This window comes from Colias eurytheme, chromosome 5, assembly GCF_061535395.1.
Source record: "Colias eurytheme isolate Ceu_HAF_F1 chromosome 5, ilColEury1 Martin Lab GWU primary, whole genome shotgun sequence".
Classification (NCBI taxonomy): domain Eukaryota; kingdom Metazoa; phylum Arthropoda; class Insecta; order Lepidoptera; family Pieridae; genus Colias; species Colias eurytheme.
In genome coordinates this window covers 3,486,167-3,508,471 of record NC_142984.1, presented here as the reverse complement: position 1 = coordinate 3,508,471, position 22,305 = coordinate 3,486,167, and the positions used below count along the sequence as shown (strand labels likewise).

At 32.9% G+C, this 22,305-nt stretch overlaps 1 protein-coding gene across 4 annotated transcripts in view; it reads right to left on the bottom strand.

Annotated features, from left to right (window-relative positions):
• LOC149908374 (uncharacterized) overlaps window positions 1-22,305 on the bottom strand; it is a 61,804-nt gene that overhangs the window by 6,989 nt on the left and 32,510 nt on the right. For 3 of the 4 annotated variants that reach the window (XM_090101859.1, XM_090101857.1, XM_090101858.1), the window contains one exon: window positions 3,904-4,161. In XM_090101859.1, the coding sequence (XP_089957985.1) occupies window positions 3,904-4,155 (252 nt within the window). In that variant the 5' untranslated portion in view covers window positions 4,156-4,161. Of the gene's footprint in view, window positions 1-3,903; window positions 4,162-7,103; window positions 7,200-22,305 lie in introns of those variants that run through there. The other variant, XM_090101856.1, reaches the window with a different exon arrangement.

The following is a 22,305-nucleotide window of genomic DNA, read 5'->3' as shown; positions in this document are numbered from 1 at the left end:
GGCTACAACAGTTTCATAAAACTCATAAATGTAAAACATATTATATTTATAAATTATAAATACGGTGTTAAAATTCAGCAACACGCACGTTTAACGTTGAACCGGGCAAATGAGCTGAAGCGTCCTCGTGTCGAATCGTAAAACACAACGAATCCAAGCTTTAATTGAACCACATTATCGAAACGATACAAAAAGCAATTAAAACACATTCCCCGTTTAATTGTCAGTCATTGTCGAACAATAATGAACGTTTCTATATGCTAAATGGACACGGAAAGCGATGGATTCGCTTCAAATTATACGATTAAGCTAATTTCGTGCAGATAAGTTGCGCTCATTTGTACTATTTGTCTATTAATTACTGAACAATAACTGTAAAGGCTTGTCCACAATCCACGTTGGTTTCAGGGTAATCTGCGTGTAGCTTTGATGGTGTTGATCGGATGGATATTACGGAACTAAAGCAAAGTGCACATATTTTGAAATAAACTAAGTGCATAATTATGGGATTATGATCTAGCAGCTATTATTTAAAAGTCGCTTAAGACTGGATGTTAAAATGCCCTAATTGCGCAATAATAATAATTAATGCCATAATATGTAAAAAGGTAATAAAAAAAGACAATGTTCTTCATCCCACTACTTCATTCGCATGCTAACTTTAATCCATACTAATATTATAAATGCGAAAGTAACTCTGTCTGTCTGTTACTCAATCACGCCTTAACTACTGAACCAATTTGCATGAAATTTGGTATAGAGATATTTTGATACCCGAGAAAGGACATAGGATAGGTTTTATCCCGGAAATCCTACGGGAACGGGTTTTTCTTTGAAAACGCGGGCAAAGCCGCGGGCGGAAAGCTAGTAATAGATTTTTTACAAACTCGCTACAATCTTTTGGCATATATTTAACAACACAAATTCTAAGCGAAGTAATTAATTTTATTAATTATTGTTTTTATCAAGAAAAACAATAACATAAGTGTAACTGAAATAAACCGTAATACACGTGCCGAAGTCAAATTAATTGAACATAATTTTTATTACTTACTAAAACCTTAATATAATTATAATTTAAAATTACATCTTAAGTGAATAATCGCATTATCATTAATTAACTTTTTCCTCTTCTTCTCACTTGATTTATTTACGTTTCATTTGTAAAGAATTACATATTTTTAAAATTGTAAACCATCTACCAAATACAACACCATACACACAATTTTTTAAAACGTATATAATTATAATAAACTAAATATTCATAGGACATGTGTAATGAAACTAAGAAAATGATTTACCACGGAAAACATTCTTACTACTAGAAATCAGCAGATTTCTCGAGTGTAGGTATCTTCACTATGTTTATAGTAAAACATCCTAAAACCGTTTGAATGTTATCTTCGTCTAATTTATCTCCCGTTAATCTTATTGTAGTTCGTTCTAAATATTTGTACAATGTGTAATCTCAGTTTAAAGGCGGATGCGTTTCCCGCGTTTATCAGATCATGAATGATCGCGTGCTATCATAGAAATCTGAATATTATTACTCTCAACTCAATTAGCACTAATATTTCCTGCGAGATTGCTAAATGATACAAATTTATTGAGCAATTACGCTTATCACTGATAAATATATGATCTTTACTCATCTTTTAAAGCTAAAGAGTTTGTTTGTTTGTATGCTTGAACTACTGGTCCGATTTGAAAAATTCTTTCAATGTTAGACAGCCTATTTATTGACGAAGACTATAGTCTATAATATTATCACGCTAATACCAATAGGAGCGGAATAATGCGGGTTAAACCGGGGCAAAGCTAATTATTAAAAATGAAGGTTAATTAAAGATTTTCATCTGCTCTGATATTGTTAATTAACGCTAAGTTGTTTTAATCAACGGCTACATGCTCTAATAGGTTCTAGGTCATGCATTAAACTAAAAATAATATTTATTTCGTCTTGGAACAGGAACTATGCTGGTATTTCTTTGAAAATGCGGGCGAAGCCGCGGGCAGAAAGCTAGCTAAACTATAAAAGAAGTGGTAATGCTCGCATTTCGTTTCAATTACAATTTCTCTCGTCTACATAATGTTCTAAAGACTTAACTTTTTATAAACATATAATAAATGTTCGAATTTGTACAAGTTTAGTAATTTTTAGGTTTTTTTAACACCTAAGAAGAACCCCAGTTAATAGAATAATGAAAATTAAGAATTTGGGAAGACTTAGTATGGAACTAATTATATACAAGTATAAACACTGGAAACATGTTTCTTGGTACAATAATATTATACTTGCTTCTCTTCACAAAATGAAAGTAATATTTACAAAAATATTGGAAAAATCACGTATTATAAAAATACATTTCTATTGTAATGTGTGGCGGTAAATCAGATTCTATTTTCATCTTTCCTTGTTTCTTCATATTATTTTTATGGTTCCATAGTTTGGTACAAAAATTAGTATTTAATTTTTCTTTCTAAAGACAGTTGAGACTCAAAAGATGAAAATTAAGAATTAATAATACATGTATAGTAATTTATATCGAAAATAAATTGGCAAATGGTCTTCAGAAATTTAATTTTTAATAGAAATAGTGAAAGACCTATTTGAAATAAATTTAACACAAACGGTTAATTTATAAAAGTTTTAAGCATTTAACCATAATATTTGTAATTCATATAAAACCGCGTACCCACATAAAAAAAACCCATAAATTATTCCAGTCCATATATTATCTGCATACCAACAGCGAAATCTGTTTAATTTGCGAACAACCCCTCTACTTTACTGTTCCAAAAATCATTAAACATTTAAGCATTAAAAATTCCGTGTACGGAACCCGCCAATCACCATATAACACGCTTGGCTGTATTTACTTTTGCATATAAAATATAAGCCATTCCAAGACACATTACAAGGGATTTATTTTATTCGCCATTGTGAGCTATCTATGCAAATACCACAAGACTGTAATGCGGAAATGACTATCATTCTATCCTTTCTCACGCACTCTACCGTTCACTTGTAAATTGTACCAAGGCTGCAGCATTTGCGGATTATATATTTAGTATAATAAACAATACTAAGCTTCGTTTATTTTAGAGTAATTATTGCTATGGAATATATGTATAGGTAAGTATAACTGTTTTCTAGTAGCTAAGCTTTGAGCTTAGCTATAATTCAGCAAAATGCTGTGATTATAACGTTTTAAACACATTTAGTTTTCTATCTAAAAATAACAATTAGATTCTTTAATGTGATTACTATAATTATAAGAAAAAATATCTAGTAAGAATACATATAATTTAGACATATAAATTGAATCCTACATTATTTATTTAACCTTGTGAACCTTCTAAACGCCTTAATCAATGTTTATCCCGGACTAAGCTTAACTGCGCACAAGGCTTACCTATAATGAGATAAGATCCTAGTATTAAGGATTATTATTATCGTACAATTACTAAAATAATAATGTGAAAGATGTAAGTATTCTTTTTTTCAATGAATTTTCTTGATGATCTTTCAGTAAGCAGTATTCCGAATGGGTATAACTAATTGAACGAAAATTTAATATAAGTGGACCGTAATTTGTGCCTGAGTTTTAATACCAAGTAATAAGCACGTAGTCATTCTTATATTTGCCTTGTATATTCTTATATTTAGTAATAACTAGCTGTGCTCCGATATGATATATAGCCTATAGCCATCCTCGATGAATGGGCTATCTAACACCGATAGAATTTTTTCAAATCGGAACAGTAGTTCCCAAGATTAGCGCGTTCAAACAAATAAACAAACTCTTCAGTTTTATAATATTAATATACTATATACTATATATAGGTATACTAATACCTAGTATAGATATCCTTCTTTTTACTTATATAAATAATAAATACCTGAGTTGGCAAGGACTGTTGTCCAGCCCATCGTTGACTGAACGCCACTATAGGCGCGCCATACGGCAACGGCGGAAAGTCGCCAGGGAAGACCACATGGTCACAGTTCATTAATATCCTCAGCTGAAGTGCTCTGTCCACCTGGACCTTACACCGGCAAGGGTAGCGCAGGTCGTCGTTGAGCTCTGAACACGGCACCCAGGGCTGCTGGCTCCACACCACCGGCATGAAAAGGAGGAGGAGTATCCACATTGTGACCTGGAAAGAAAAGGATGGTCAATAATTTTTTTATAAAGATACAATCAACATGAAATATCAATACGATTAGAAAAATATATATACAAATATTCAATACAATTTTCCTCATCATTACATGTTTATTCATATAAATACAATGCAAATATTCAATTGTTTTCCCCATCATAAGATTTTTATTCATATAAATACAAACAGCATTGCAAAAAAAATCAAATGATTAGGTACATTTCGAAATAATTTTTCCTTGTTTTAAATTAGCAAAATAGAGATTTTTTATAATTTAATTTCAACGAAAACACGGGTAGGTACCTCACCAGCCATGTAACATCTATTCGCAGAGCTGAAATACGGCCCTACAAGTTTTGGAATAATTAACGAATTATCCAACATTAATCATTACATCCATTTGTATGATTAAATTAACTAATGACTCATCATTAATACTTGGAATAATTACCAAAGTTTCATAGTCTCTAGCTCGTTCCAGATTAAACAAACATTAAACACTCTATATGTAAACGAAAATGAGATATAGGTAGTACTAATAATTTGTTGCTGGAAGTTTGATTAACTGGTGTATGAAAAACAAACCAAATAAATGTCTCAGGCATTTGAAAAATTATCTCGCCCTATTGAAATAGACTGGATTCAATGAACTCAGAACAAATATGCACATAATTTATTAATGTTTTTGGATTATTGTATAAAAAGGTGTTTTCGATAAATTATGAGAAAATGTTGTTATACGTAAATTATTAGAAATAACGCTTAGTATAGAGCTACAGATGTCTCCACACTTTTTTTCCTGTATCTCTACTACATACCACAGATTATATTAAATAGTAACTACCTACTACTCTGACCTTTTCCCAATATACTCAAATTCATGTATCGTATATAAATTAATTTTTATTTTTTATTTTACAATATTTAAAACAAAGTTTTTGTTTAATTTGCTAACAAAGCAATTGAAATATTCGAAGCTACGTCGTTGAAAATATTTTGCTTTGATAGGTTTTGCATTTCGATGAAAATGAAAAATACACAATGATGAATAATTGTGATAAAACGTATATTGCTTCTATAATACCAGCTGTTTAGTAAATACGTTTTTCTTTATCAGAAAAGAAAGAATTTATTTGAAAAAACATTTATTAAATTTAAATCGTAAATAGTACATGTGTCCGGAATTTCACGATTTAGTAGTTCTATTTTTAAAAGCAAATTATTATTAAATCTCTAGATTTGAGTTTGTCTATGAATACCTCATTTCCCAAAAGATCGGCCCTCACAATACCTTTAAATACCTTACCATCTACGTCTTCTGCAATATTGTTTAAAGAATTACTAGAGTAATGCATACTATAAATATAAATCGTATAAGCCTGTATAGAAATTCATCACCCATGAATAGATTAAAGCTCCAGCAGAAATGAAATTACTCCAGACTAGAAAAAAGATATGAGAGCCTATTGCTGTATTACATGTCATTATGTGCTATCAACCGCAAACCTTTATAGAAACCATAAAATACTCATTTGTTACATCTGTATGAAATACTCGTATTTGTGCATATTTGTAACCTTATGTGCTCGGAAACGGCTTGACCGATTATTATTATAATTATTTATAAAAATATTGATAATAGAAATTATATGTATATTTGATAGACCGATAGACTTGTTTTTATTACTTTTATACTTCAGGAGCTCTAATATTATTTTTTACCACTAAAACTACAACTTTCGATACATCATCTTCAGTTATATAAAAAGCAGTACAAAGTATAAAATATAGAGATTATACGCATCATATTGATGCAAGATTTTTATCATCGTTGCTAATGGTTATTGCAAATATTAAGCATTTTAAGTATTTCATTGACCTGGCATTGGTAAATATATGTATTGGCAAACTATCGCTCTCGATACGATCATCACTACATAGTATAAAACAAAGTCGCTTTCCCTGTCCCTATGTCCCTATGTCCCTATGTCCCTTTGTACGCTTAAATCTTTGAAACTACGCAACGGATTTTGATGCGGTTTTTTTTAATAGATAGAGTGATTCAAGAGGAAGGTTTATATGTATGATAACATCCATTAAATAGTGGAGAAGTACTGTTATTTTTCAGGTTTCTAATGTGATGTCGTAAAAAAATACATTTTTTCCGCTTCCATTGCAAACGCAGGCTGAACCCTACGAGTTTTATCAAAATAATGTACTAAGTATTATACACATTGAAATGGTCCACAGAAAAGTCCGCGATGGTATATGTCTATCTCTTATGGATAACCCACAATAACTTTTTTTGTCATTTACTTTTTACGACAAATAATGGCTAATTTTCGAAGCGATTTTAACCAATACAGCATTAATCCTTAACCAATTAAATACCTTGAAAACATTGTTCATTTAATATAGATCTATATGGCGCTTTACACCGTATGATTTAAGTGAATATTTTCGAAGATATTACAGATTTAAAAATTGCGGGACGTAGCGTTTGCGGTGGGTACCGGCCGGCCGCCCGGTTATCTATTTTATACCCGTGAAGCCGGAGCGGGCCGCTATGTTTTTATATACAACGTTCACAGTTTTTCTGTAGTGTGTTTAGGCATTGCACCCGTGCGAAGCCGGGGCGGGTCGCTAGTTTATGTATAAACTTTGTAAATTTCAAACTATTTAAAATTTATTTTGAACTGCATTCATCGAGTCTTCTTACAAGTTGGATTTCCTGTCTTGTCAAAACCCTAGTTTTCCTTTAAAAAGGCTGTTCATCTTTGACAACATAACACGTAAACATTTTAACTTATTTATATATCTAAAATATCCATATTAACTGTACTCAAGATTTCTTTTCGTTGAGATTTATTATAATTGATTTCAGATCTATAAATCATAAGTTATCTGTATATTTTATGGACAAAATATCAACGTACCTCAACAAAAATCCTTGTAGAATTCACACTTCTTTCGTGCATAAATTGCTCTAAAATGTATGCTCATGTATTTTTAACGACATAGTTCTACACAACCACATACACAACACAGATTATTTACAACTACACTTTATTTACACTTAATATACACGTTCACAAAAATGTTTACCTACAAGCACATACACTGTTTGCACTGTATTACACATTCAAATATAACTGTTACAATAACAATCACCGCTCTACGCATTCGCAAATACACAATTGACTTGTTTGATTACAATAATAACTGTTATATTAAGTCAACAACATCGTAATTAGTTCGTGATTGCATTGACCAAGCCTCTAATTTGGTGACGACTAACACTCAAGCGAAATGTTTGTGTTGCCTCAAGTTTATAATTACTTTGAGTGATTAGATTATGAAATTCGTTAATAAGTGAGAAATATGAATGAAAGTCGTGTCATATTTTAATGAGTAATTATGTATGATCAATAATCATAAACAAATTGCATGTCTAAGATTGATTTATACTAGCATAGTCCATTTTAATTAATTTAAAACTAAAAAAAAGACCAAAAGTTTGCAATGTGTTCTTAATCTTTTCTTAGAAAAAATACCCGCATAAAATTTATGTATATTTGAAAAACATATTGCAACATCTGTTTATTAAAGGAAGCTCTATTGCTTATTATTCAATGCTATCAACAAAAATACGTTTATTCTCTGTATTACGAAATTTTTGGACGCTTATGACCTTAAAAAATGGGTATTTTTTAAGATTGCTAAGATTATGCATGATCTAGATTGTGAATTATGTAAAATACGTCTAAAATGTTAATTTGAATTCCGCTGAGATCGTTTATAGTTAATAGTCATCATTATGTTAATGAGCTAGACTTCCAATGTAAAAATTATACAAAGAAAACCATTCAGAATGTGCAGTTCTCAATAGACGAGTTATAGCAATATGCAATGAAGTCAATGAACTGTCACAGTGTATAGAAATGTAGTATAGAAACAAGTAGGTACCTTAGTATTATCACAAAAGCTTTACTTTGGAATGCTTTGTTACGTTAAATGGAATAGAATAGAAGGATTTGAACCTCACATGTTAAAAACGTCATAAATGTTATTCAAATTAAAATTTAACTAATTGATTCAGAAAATATAGATCGGCCAGAATACCCTTTTCAGAAACACAAAAAAAAATATAAATAGGCCAAGCCATTCCCAAGGATTTTGGTACCTATGCGCCATTTTTTTAAAAGAACACAGCACGTATTCTGCTTTATAAAAATCTTTATGTAACTATTGAGTCATAGATATAAGTTTTATAGCCCCTTAATTGTTTCTCATACATACTTTAATTTCTTTTATAGCCCCTTAATCGTTTCTCCATACCTTTTCTAACTTAGTTACTGTTATTACCGTGTTACACAATTTTAACATGTGCTAATATTGAGTGAGCACGCATCCATAAAGACAGTCTCTATACATTTTTATTACACGCGGAAGAAGGAAGGAAGCCATTAATTATGTAAATATAAAATTATTAGTCAACAATAGATCGTTAAATTGACAGTAAAGCTATAAAAATATTAATTTGTGAAAAGTAAAAGCTGTCTTAACATATACAAGTGTGTAGTTGATAGCAAAATGATATGCATTCGTATGCATACTTACCGATTATTTTTCGAGAACAATTTAAATAGGTACTTATGTTATGAATCACCAATATAAGGGTAAAATGAATTTAATTTATTTATAGGAAATCATTATGGGAAATATTTAGTTGTTGGAATTTAAATTGAAATTAATTGATCGATTGATAAATTCTACTTAACTAAGTATATATTCTGTAATCATTAATTACAGATAATAATTAATTAAAGAAATCAATGCGAATTAATTTTTACTGCAAAAAAAATAAAAGGAATATAGGTATAGGCAAAACGAATAATAGGTAAGTATCCCGCGATGCCAAAGCTAAATAGTTTCATTAATAACGACACGCACATATTGATAACGTTTTATTTAAATTGTAAAGCATAACAAAAACCTTTAAATTTTCAATTAAAGATATTGCACCTTTCCAAATAGCTTACGATATTCTAAAAATATAACGTTGTTCCTACGTATACTTTACATACAATTCTTAGATCCAAAGCTAATTGTATGAGCAAGCTCAACCCCACGAAGCTACTTTACAAAGTTCCACACTTGTACACCGACTACTAAGGACAATGTAGTTACAACTTGTCTCAACTCTGACCGTACATTAAAACAATTTATCCAACTATGTGTGTTAAAGACGCTAACTGCCCAGCCTTGTATAATATCGCCTTGTTGATATGAAAACTTTCATTATACTGCACTATACTGTGTGTGTACTGCTTGTGGTTTGTGGAAAACTTGCTTTAAGCTCTAAAAGATGTTATGTTAATCTTGAGTATGAAGGAATCAATCGATACGATCAACTTTCATTTATTTTAACAAAATTGCAGTTTACAATTGGAATACGCATCTATACTTAATGTATATGGAGTTCAAAAAATCCCTCATTGTTTTCTTCAGTGATTTTAAAACTTATTTTTTGGCAAAAGAAATATTTTTCAATATAGTAAGGTAACATTCAGTTCGCCACTCACACCAACAAACGCATTTTAAACATGTTTTTGTTCATTTTAGAAAGATAATAATAAAAGAATGTGCGCCCAATCAAACCAAAAATCAAAGACAAAAGAAAAAAGTCATTTCCAATAAATATTCTACAAATTCGCTGATTTTGTAAATTGGCTATCGTACGTACAATGTATCTATAGCTTATAAATTAAATCAAAATGACAAAGAAACAAAATGCAGCCAATAACAGTATTGATTTAGTATTCATTCCAATCTGTTAATTAATGCAATTCCGAATGAATAGTTGATATCAACCCAGACTAACAATATTTATTAAAATTCGATTTGTGTCCATGGTTTTTTTTTATTGTGTTTAGGGAAGCGCTTGACCACAATCTCGCCTGATGTTAGCTGAGATGTGGTCTAAAATAGTACGCTCTTCCCAAGAAGGTACCTGTTCACTCTACGCTTGAAGACCCCCATATTTTTATCGTCGGGGAATATATACAGGGATGTATTATCCAGGACACGTACCTATAATTGTTAAATATGAAATATATAAATGCTGTATTTATAGCAATTATTAATTATGATTTATTACTACTTACAAGCTACTTACGAGTTACGATCAAATGACGTCGACTTCTATTATTGAGTTTTCAGTCATAAATTAATAATATTTATTTTACAAATTTCATCTTTTGCAGATTGCAAACTATATTTGATGAAGAATTCCTTAAAATTAATATTGGATAACTATACTGAAATGCGTTTAAAATAAAATAACAAGCATGTTTGATTGATTTCATATCGACTTCGTATGCAGTTATTATATATTTTAGCACTATATCACATAGTTACTGTGAACTGTCCAAATCTGAAACGCAGGTATTGTAACACGCTATCAATGTAACCAATCTCAAATAATGAGTTTATGAACGTATTCGGAAGTGCATATCGGTCGTCAGTATGGAATCGTTTCAATATTTCTGTCAGCCGAATATTGTATCTGCTGGATTCAATATTAAATTCACGCTATATATTTTATAGATTAATATGAATTTGAAGCTATGGTGCATAATGCATATGCAGACTCCAGGATGTCGTCCCAATACGATACACGAAGAATAGAAAGTAAAGCTATGAAGTAAAGTTACTGTTTCTTTTATCTTTGAATTTTTAAAGTAGCATGTGGATACGTGGATTGAAAGCTTCAACGTTTTAACTAAGAGTTCCCGGATTCTAATTGTTAATCTGGATAAAATCAAAAAAGTAACTGTACATATTGTATTAACTTAAAAGTATTAGTTTCGCAATTGTTGACGTACCTAAATATAAAAGTATTATTATATAACACTTCATGCATTAATCGATCAGATTTCGTATCATCCACTATACATCACTGACGACAAGTATTGATACTTTAGATAGCTATAATATATAGACGCTTTGCTGCAATTAGCAATAACATGATATTGCAATTGCAATACACAAGTATAGAATATAATATAATATATTGAACATGTTATACCTTGATGCTCAAAAAAGAAAATATGTAGAGACGATATATTATGCTCAATATACAGAAGAGTAATTTCGTTGAACATTGTAAAATCTTTTCTTTCTTCAACTGTATGGAAAATGTTAAATAAAATATAGATTAATTATAAATCAATAAAAATTATTGTAACAATTTGTTATCAGTTAAAACATTTGTTACCGCTTCCTTTAAGGGTGCACTCACACACATCAGTCACCGTCAAGTCACCGATGACTGATCGGTGACGGTTTGTGTACGTATCCACAAACACCAGTCACCGTCATGTTGTCCGTCAGTCACGTCGCCGGTTTGACTGAATCATTGAACACATACATCAGGTTAGTCAGTGATTAGACGTGTGTCACGCTAGAGAACATGTAGCAATTATTGACGGTAGCACGACGCTGACTGAACTGAGACGTGACGGCACCGGGTGAGTGGGGATAAAAGTATGATACATGTATGGAAAGATTATTTGACGTGCCTGACCGGTGACGTCACTGATAGATTTCGTGCCGGCGACTGTCGTGTGGGAACAGAGTCATACTAGAACTATTGATACATATTTTTTTTTAATCCTGTCCGGTGACGTGCCGTGACGGTGACTGATGTGTGTGAGTGCACCCTTAATACAGTGACTATCAAAATTAGTTATCGGCTATTATTTTTCTTAAATCACCTGTCAGTTATACCTGTGGTTATACTAAAAGGCGAGGTAATAAATAATGATGTATCACTTGTTATTCAGGATCTTATTCCTTTAAATAGAATTTATAATAACACCAGTTGGCAATCAATTTCGCATGTACCACCCCATGTATTGTAATGGATCGCCACCATGTGTGATTGATGCCTGCACTCTGATTGGTTCATACTGCTGGATTGAAATCTCAATATATTATGCTCTATTACGCACGAGAATATAGATTACGTTGATTTAGTTTGCAATTGTTACTGTTAGTTAGAGATACGTATGTATACATAGATTTATATCTATGCTATACGTAGTTACTTTCTATATTTATGAACTATCACCATCGTCATCATCATCAGCCCTATACATATATGTTCCCACTGCTAGGACATGGGCCTCTTATGAGGGTACAGGCAATGTGTATGTCCTCCACACTGGCCAAGTGCTGGTTGGCGGATGTCACATGTCATCGAAACTCTTGATTTAACCGAGCAGTGATGATGTTATAAACATATGTAGATAAATATTTGAAAAATCAATTTATTTCCTGCACGCCCCTGGTCTCGAATCTCCGACATATCGATTTGAAGTCCGAGGTCCTCACGACTGATTGCTATTTAGTATTTATTATATTATGAACCATATATTTCCCTGTAATCCTAACCGTACAACGAAAAAAAATTTTGCATTAGTAGATAGTAATCATCGAGTAATTCTTTACTAACATCGAGTAACCTTAATGCCATTTCACTGACTTTCCAACGACTCTATCGTTAAACAGGTCTGCAAACCTACAATTTTCATCTTCTTCCTTTAAATACTTTTTGTCATTTCACTCTTGAATGTAGTTTTAACTGTGCATTATTTTTATAAGGATGTTAAAAACTAGGTAGTGAAAAATGCATTCTTGCGTATTCTCTTGACACAATATAATATATTATTGTGCTAGATTTGCTCTTTTATTCGAGTAAGTAGGTAGATTCAATCGAAAATTTAATCGTTTGGTGGTTCATAAACGCATGTTCCCTGTGCTTCACAATGCACAAACATAGAAACAGGCCTATTGAATGCATGTTACGACTATTAACCTACAAGTATATCTCAATATCTACATTTAAACCTTAATTCCTAACTATATTTGAAATCAGGGATCATCGTTATTGTTCTGCAAATTTATAGTATCAGCATATCTTTGATGCGCCTGCAGATTTAGTGCCGACACTCATTGTCAGCTGACAGCATTATTAACGGCTTCAGTCAATAGAATATATCATTGCAGTTAAACTGATTACCTACCCGTTTATTGAAAGTTATATGTACCTAATAATTCAGCCGTCGCCTTCCTTGTACTAAGTAATTGCAGCACATTCGTTCTCAGTCTAGATTAGAAGTGCAAAATTAATGAATACGAATGTTCGGTTTAATAAAAACTTGTGTTAATCTGGTGATTTGTTAGAATTCACATAATGTTATCTAATCTAATACATATTATAAAGGCGAAAGTTTGTAATGATGTATGGATGTATGGATGTATGGATGTTTGTTACTCTTTCACGTAAAAACTACTGAACCGATTACAATGAAATTTAGCACACATATAGAGGGTAACTTGGATTAACACATAGGATAGTTTTTATCCCGGAAATCCCACGGGAACGGGAACTATGCGGGTTTTCCTTTGCAAACGCGGGCGAAGCCGCGGGCGGAAATCTAGTTTGAAATAAATGAGATTATTTTATTACACCTAACATACAGTAGTCCTGTACTGCGTTTAAGCCATGGTAGCTACCAGACATCAAAGACATAGTTTCGAATTGCATTATAGATTTCCCATTTTTAAGTACGGGAGATAAATATTTCTCCTCTCTATCCAAAGTATAATAAAAGTTTAGATGAGTGACATTAACGTTATCTATTCTAATAAAAATACTCACTAAATGAATACTAATTTCCATGTTCTGTTTTCTTCCATTTCCTTATTTATGGCTTTTGTTATTTTTTTTGTTCTTAACTAATGAGCATTTGCTGAGTAATAAGATTCTCTTTGACTTTTCAAGTTTATAAAATTATCAGTACGACTATTTTACTCAATTAATTGTTATCCATTATCATTCAGCTTTTTATTTTACCATATTATTTACACACAACCACAAACAAAGGCATAAAGAACATCACAAGTCAGTGTTCATACAACTCACTACGCACTTATTAATGAACAGATTATCATTTACGTAGACTTTAATTGTAACAAACGTTGTTTTAAAATGAAAACCAACCAAATCAACAGATCATTAACAAAGAGATGCAGAATGCTCTCTTTGAAATACTGAAGCACATACAACATCAATCAAACGGAATTCCTTTAAAATCTTAAACCCACAAACGGTATAGTAAAATCCAAATATGACGAGTATCCTATCGAATGTAGCTTAACCCATCCACTGCCTGAAAATTGCTTTGTCCACGATTGTATTGACTTTGAGGCTGTTACAGTCCAAAGCTATATTATTTCACTTGTTCTGTGGAATCTGTAATATATTTATTATTCTGTATATATTTACAAAACTGGTGTTGCCTTCTTGTAAGTGATAGAAAATAAAAATAAATCAAGTTCAAATAAAATAATCTCTTATTTTAGATATTCGAATAAGATCTTATTAATAGGTATTATTAAAAAAACAAAAAGGAAAAATTTAACGTTCTTCTTTCCTCATTTGTCACGTTTATAATTAATATTATCTTCTATGGGGAAAATACTAGATAATAATTTTGATCTGAGTCAACCACATGGCAACCAAGTCGCATAAATAAAATGCATAGGAAAAAACTGTTAACTTCATCATATTATATCTTAGGAAGATAGAAAAATTTAATTAAAGAGTTAAATTTTTAATGCAACAAAACATTTGAAAACTCAATCTATTCAATCAATTTAATCATCCAAAAATTCGCCGTCGTACAACCATGCACGGACGAATAACAGAGGCGAAAATTCAAAGACCTCTAATTCCACCCAGTCAACATTCACACAGACGGGCTGTCGGAATGTCGGTCACTTCACGGGACATAAAGCTTTTATGGAGACATACAGCCCATCCCATAGGGCGCTATATAACCTCTCTGACATACTCCACCGTAATTCAACGCCCGAATTCATTGCATTCTTCACACTTTGCGATTCTTCTAACCTAGTGACGCTTTGTTAAGTAACGGTAAGATTTATTACTTTACTCCTAAAAATTATAGGATAGAACGTGAACGTGCTAAGTGCACGTAAAAACCAAAATATTCCTAAATCCATAGGTATGCTAAATCACAATTCTATCCTAATAAACAAACATAATTACAAACATTGCTTGGAAGGTTTGTCAATCCCGGCTACGTATCAGGTATCCAGAAATGAAAATCAAACTTTAACGTTTGAGCAAAACGTAAAAAAAACCAAGCAAAAAACTTTAAAATTAATTTAAAATTAAAACATTGCCGTAAAATCAGGCTATATGTTCTGTAAAGATATTTTGGCATTAGACTGAATTCTAGTGCATTTTTTGATAATTCATGATAACTTCTTTTTAGAAAAAAATCATGACGTCACATTCAACTACTATCTGTTATACAGACCAGTAGAGCAGTAGCAATTACCAGATAGAGATAATAATTATTCTTGGTGAATAAAAATGTGAATAAAATTCTGATAATACTAGTTTGTTGTCTAAAAATATGTTTTTAATGTGTTAACCACGTGTTTTGTTTCCATAAGTATTGTTTTGATTATTTGAGATTGAATACATAGTTTGGACTGTAAGGTATATCAGTTATGTTTATTTATGAACACTCGAAACTTTGTGAATATGTATGAAACTCCCACGTCTTATTTGCTCAGTCGTTCAAATAATACACAACAAAACTTGAGTCTTTTTATAGCAATCCCTTTATAAAGTATGTGTCACTTCGAAGAACGTAAATAGAAGATCATTTAAAACCAAGTTTTAAACTAAGTAGATTTTGCTGTTTCACAGGCTCTGAAAATTGAAGCTTTAATGTACATAAGAAAATTGTTTCATCAAATAAAACGATAAAGTATTCAAGTAGTTTAACGCGTTATTATATTGTCGTAATTAGAGTATTTAATTTTTTAGTAAGTCGAAAAGCTAACAAAATCAAGAAAAATTATAACTCTTTGATATCACTATCCATGACTAAGTTAAAACAAAAAAAGAAACAACACAACTTCTAATTTAAATCTCATAAATATTAAGTACGTGGTATACTTTATAACCTCGTTCAGAACCTCTTTACTGTATAACATAAAGAATAACTGGATAAAAAAATTAAATGGCTTCCCACCTCGAGCTATGAAAATGCACAAAGAAAATTATTTCTTAATCTATGGAATTTTTTATTACTTCTCCGTTGTTTTACTACGTAATGAGATTCTCCTTTCTAGCACAATGCTTGAAACTCTTTTGTAAAAATATTATTTTATTAAATTGAAGTCTAGTAGACATTCGCCGCCGACAAATTCAATAAGAATACAAAATATTAAGGAAAGAAAAAATCTGTTGTGATTTGATTGCTATCAAATATATTGTTGAATTCAAGTAAATAATGCGTCTATAAAATATTAAACAACAAGTTAATATTTAATAACTCAGGGACCAGGGTTATTTCAATTATTTATCTATGCAAAAATCAGTTTTACTTATTGTCTGCATGGGAACTTAATATCTACCAAGGCAAATTCTCAAAAAACCCAATGTTAACAACAGCCAATTCGCTTTAAAAAACAAATAATAATAAGCTACGTTGCTGTTCAATGTTCTATCTAGCAAACTGCTAAACTTTTAGATTAAAATTAAACCCGCCACCTACGCCTACACGAATATCTAAAAAGCAATCCACCTCAGATTTTACTTAATTTGATTGGAGGCCTGTAAACCAAAATACGAGCCGAAGCTTAAATATTTCCAAACAAACATTGCGATACGAATATATGAATGAAATTCCAACAGCTACAAATCTAGACGAGAGAAAAAGCCATGAATGTAAATCAAGTCGAATACGGCCTCATCAAAGTTTGTTGGCGATGCTCTGTAGGCGCTTTCAAACTCATTTTCATACTGCGGACGCTGCGACAAACTATACTAAACTCCAATTAAGTATATTTTTACGGAATCCCTAAAAAGTTCCAAGGGAATGCCGGCCTTGTTTATTTAGGCAATGTTTATTCGCTCCGAACTTTTGAAGCACGGCCAATTTTTAACTTCTTCTAAAAGGTGTTCTATTATTTTCTTTTCATTAACCGCTACGTGATTTGACACATTTTAATTAAACAGTGTTAATTAATTTAAAACGTTTGTATAAACAAGCTTTAGTTGGGATTTATTATTTGAATAAGACAACCAATTTATTTTTTGTGAAATCACAATATAATGGTTATTGTTATAGGTGAAATTGCTGATGCCTTGTTTATTCTTACTCACGTTATAGCTACAAGATTATATAGTTTTAAAAAAAATTGAAACCACATTAAAACTTACTTATCACTACATGGTATAAAACAAAGTCGCTTTCTCTGTCCCTATGTTCTTATGTATGCTTATAAATCTTTAAAACTACGCAACGGATTTTGATGCGGTTTTTTTTAATAGATAGAGTGATTCAAGAGGAAGGTTTTAGTACCTATATAATTTATTATGTTTTAGACAAAGCGGGCGAAGCCGCGGGCGGAAAGCTAGTATTACATATAGTTCAAAAGGATTAACTTTAATGAGATTCAAAAACCAATCATAATTTAGTTTATTATGAATGTTTTAAAGCCGACGATGGACTAATGGGATGAGCCAGTGAAAGGACGAGTTCACTGACGAACGAAATTTGCAAGTTATTAAACTATTAAAAGTTTTGTAATTGGTATTTCTATTTGTAATTTTAGTGTTTTAATATAGGCACGTGTTTTCGTACTTGACAATATGAGGACTATGAGAACTGTAGGGTCTTTGTATATTTTTACAGGTACCTTTCAATCAACACAAATTATTTTAATATTAATAGAGAATAAATTAAAAAACAAAATATTCCGAAATATAAACTACTATAATCTTTTTTTTGGAGAAGTAAAGTTCTAATATGTATTATTTAATTGTATTAAAAAAAGTAAACAAAAACATCACTCCATAATATTTTCTAAACGTACCTATTAGATTTTAACAATTACATATAACATAAAATAACTTTGATAATAAATAATTATTTAGAATTAATATAAGAATCGTAATGTACGTAAATATTATTATAAGAAAGTTCTTTCTGTGACTTGATAACTAGACTACCAGCTACTAGTATAATTTCATAATTACCCGGTTATCTTTGAATAAATAATTCAAACATTCTCTTACGCTAAAATAATGATGTTAATTAAAAGTCTAGCTTAGACTGTTATAAGCGGCACTGCCTTATTACAACTATTAAAGTCAAGAACTCCGCGATAGCATGAATAAACTTTAAATAAATCTTTGAATTTTTCACGGAAACCTTCATTCTCTATATTTAAGTTTTTTCTTTCATAGCTTTTTTAATAGGTTATGCCACGATTTATTGCACGCCTCATAAGCGAAGCGTTGAGGTGGGTACTACTGTCACTTCGCGCAAAACATCTGATTTTTCAAACTTAAAATGTCTTTATGTATCATACATTGCACTTGTAAGATAATACATGACTTTGACATTTGGCGTGATTTCTGTCACACGTGTTTGGGTTATTAATTTAGTGTTTTGGCTATTTTAACAATAATATATTCACTTTGAGCTGTTTTGTGTTCGTCTTTAAGTGTTTAGTCTGTGGTTATAGTGGTAAGTGTACTAACAATTCACTAATATGGGCCCTGATCCACCCGATCCTAAACCCCCGGACGTCCAGGAAAGAAGCATGGAATTGGACATCTCTCAGAATAAGAGGCAAAGGTGTCCGTCACCTGAGTCTACAGATGAATCTCCAATCAAACGCTTTGTTCCATCTGATCCCATTTCACCTGTTAACCCGTCTGTATTTGTTGATCCCATTTTAAATAATCCTATAAGATATAGTGGTGATGAAGATGGACCATACATTGTCCACGTATCTCGCGTAGAAAACGATCCTTCTGCCGGCCTGTCCATCCGTCCGATCAAATTTGGATCTTTCTTATTTAGCCAAAAAGTACCTAATATTTTAAGAGACGGAGTAAAATCTGTTGGCCGCAACAGGATATCGGTTGAGTTTGCATCAGCTGAGGATGCTAATAATTTTTTATCTTTACCTGCTTTGGCCGAAGCTAAATTTAAGGCATTCATTCCTACCTATCATATCACCCGCATGGGTATTGTAAAAGGAATACCGATAGAATGGACCATGGATGATTTGGTGGAGTGTGCAGAATTCCCTAACAGGCACGGTCGCATACTTAAAGCACGTAGACTTAACAAAAAAAATAGCCTTGATGGAATTACAACTTGGGTTCCATCCCAAACAGTGGTTCTATTTTTCTTAGGTCAAGCAATGCCATCAAAAATCTATTGTAGATACACTTCACTTCCTGTAGAAATTTACCATTACCCAACCATCCAGTGCCACAAGTGCTGTCGCTTTGGGCATATCCGCGACCAGTGCCGCTCAAAAGAGAGGTGCTACAAATGTACACAAAACCACTCAGGCGACTCCTGTCCCATTTTTGAATCTCAAGCACTATGTGTCCATTGCAATGGCACTCACTTCGCCATTGACAAAAATTGCCCGGAACACAGCCGGCAAAAGTCAATTAAACTTTTGATGGCCACAGAAGGTATCTCATTCGAGGAAGCCTCTAAGCTTACCCCTTCAGTGTACAGACCCTTTTCGGAAACAGCCAGTTTCGTTTTTGCGCCCAGATCACAACAATCACCTGTTTTCCCCATCCCTTCTATGAAACAATCCAATAGTGTTCGTCAAACTCGTCCTCTTAATAAAACTTCATACAAAAAGACCTATTCTATACCCCCTCGCACTCATGCACCACTAGGTAAAACATATGATGTAGCTGCACACCGCCAAATAACTCAGGAATTACCCTCTACTCAACCGAATGGTTGTGCCTTATCCCAAAACCCTGACCCCCCGGTTGTACTTAGCTCTAATGTTGAGCTTTATGTTTCAGCCTTAGAAACTTTTCTTAAAAAAACAGATTCAATACCGACCAACGTTGCCTATAGACTTATAAATCTCATCTCTCTATTTAACAGTAATGGCCCTCACAATCCTCCAGTGGAACGCTCAAAGCATTCGTCCGAAATGTCATGAAGTACTTGACCTTATTTCAACCCACAACCCTATAGCTTTTGCCATCTCGGAGACATGGCTAGTTCCCGGAAGTCACTTTCGGATTCCTGGCTTTTCCTGTCTGCGAGATGACAGAGCCGATGGGTATGCTGGAACAGCACTTTTACTTAAACATTGTTTAAATTTCTCTCGTATTCTATTGCCTATGCATGATCAGCGTATTAACGCTGTGGCTGCAAGATGCAATAATGTCTCTATTATTTCTGTCTACATTTCTCATCCTCATCCTTCTATTATACCTGATCTTTCACTTATACTTTCCTCCATACCGTCTCCTCTTTTAGTATTGGGCGATTTTAATGCTCAGCACACTTCTTGGGGATCTTCAGTTTGCAATACATTTGGACACCTGCTAATGGATCTGCTTGATGACCTTGACCTCTGTGTAATTAACGATGGATCTCCCACTAGGAGAGTCCTTCCTAATCAGAGTCTCTCCTCTGTGGTTGATCTATGTATTTGTTCTTCCTCCTTGGCTCCATCCCTCACCAATTTAACTCTTTCTAGTACTCATGGTAGCGACCACTTTCCTCTTCTTTCTTCTCTTTCCCAGTCTGTTATCCCATTGACTTCCCCTTTCCCACCCCTACTCATGTATAGACTTTGTAAAGCAAACTGGCAGGATTACGCTACTGGTCTTGACAATCTGGTTGAGTCCCTTCCTTCCGTTTCTCTTGATAATGATCTACATACTTATTCTGACTTTGTGGATTGTATTAAAAATGCAGCAGCGAATAATATCCCTCTTAAATCCGTTTCTAACTCTGGTTCTCGCAAAGTCTCTCCGCCATGGTGGGACGATGAATGCTCAGCTTCTGTCAACTCAAGAAGAGAGGCCGAAATTCAGTATAATGCTTCCATGCCCGTTGACAATTTTATATATTATAAAAGAATAGCCGCGCGTACCAAGCTTTTTCTTAAAAATAAAAAGAAAGCAGGCTGGCAAACATTTTGCGAGAGTCTGTCGCCTAGAACACCTGCAACAGTTATTTGGAAGAACATACGCAAATTTCGTGGCTCTCTTTCTTGTAACGATATAGATTCCAATGACTCCTCAGTGTGGCTTGAAGAGTTCACTGATAAGTTCTCCCCTCCCTTTGTCCCTTCTTTAGATTCTTTCCCTATGGCCACTGGTCCGCTCGTCTCGTCTCATGATAACAATATGGAAGCCATATTCTCCCTAGAGGAGCTAAATGTAGCCCTCAGCGGCCTCTTAGACTCCTCTCCCGGATTAGATGGCATTCCTTATTCTTTCATACGCCAATCCGGTCCCATAACCAAACAGTACTTTTTAAACTTAGTAAATTTATTTTATGAATTCGGTTACATCCCTGACTCTTGGAAATCACACCTCATAATTCCTATACTAAAACCAGGCAAACAAGCCTCTTGTGCCGACTCCTATCGACCAATTGCCCTTTCTTCGTGTCTGTCTAAGATAGCTGAACACATGGTTAAAAATAGACTTGAGTGGCTTGTAGAAAATAGGGGACTGTTATCCCGGTCTCAATTTGGATTTAGAAAGGGTATGAGCGTACTGGATTGTTTAGGCATTTTATCCACAGACATTCGGTCGGCCTTTGAAAGAAAACAGTATTTGGTAGGCGTCTTTTTAGATATAGCGTCAGCCTACGATAACGTACTTCTTCCGTTACTCAGAAACAAATTGTTACAGCTGAGTATCCCAGTGAGGATGATACGATTTATCTGCAATCTTTTAATGTCAAGATCCATCCAAGTGCGCCTTATCTCTCATATTTCTTCCACTAGGCTTACCTGGAAGGGGCTCCCTCAAGGATCGGTATTAAGTCCCCTCCTATATGCGATCTACACTTTCAACTTGGATACGACAGTCACATCTTTCTGTGACATACTTCAATATGCAGACGACATAACCCTATTTGCTCATTCCCATGACATGGATGAAATCACCTCGCGCCTTAATTCAGCTTTGTCGTATCTTCGTGACTGGCTATCAGAGCATGGTATGTC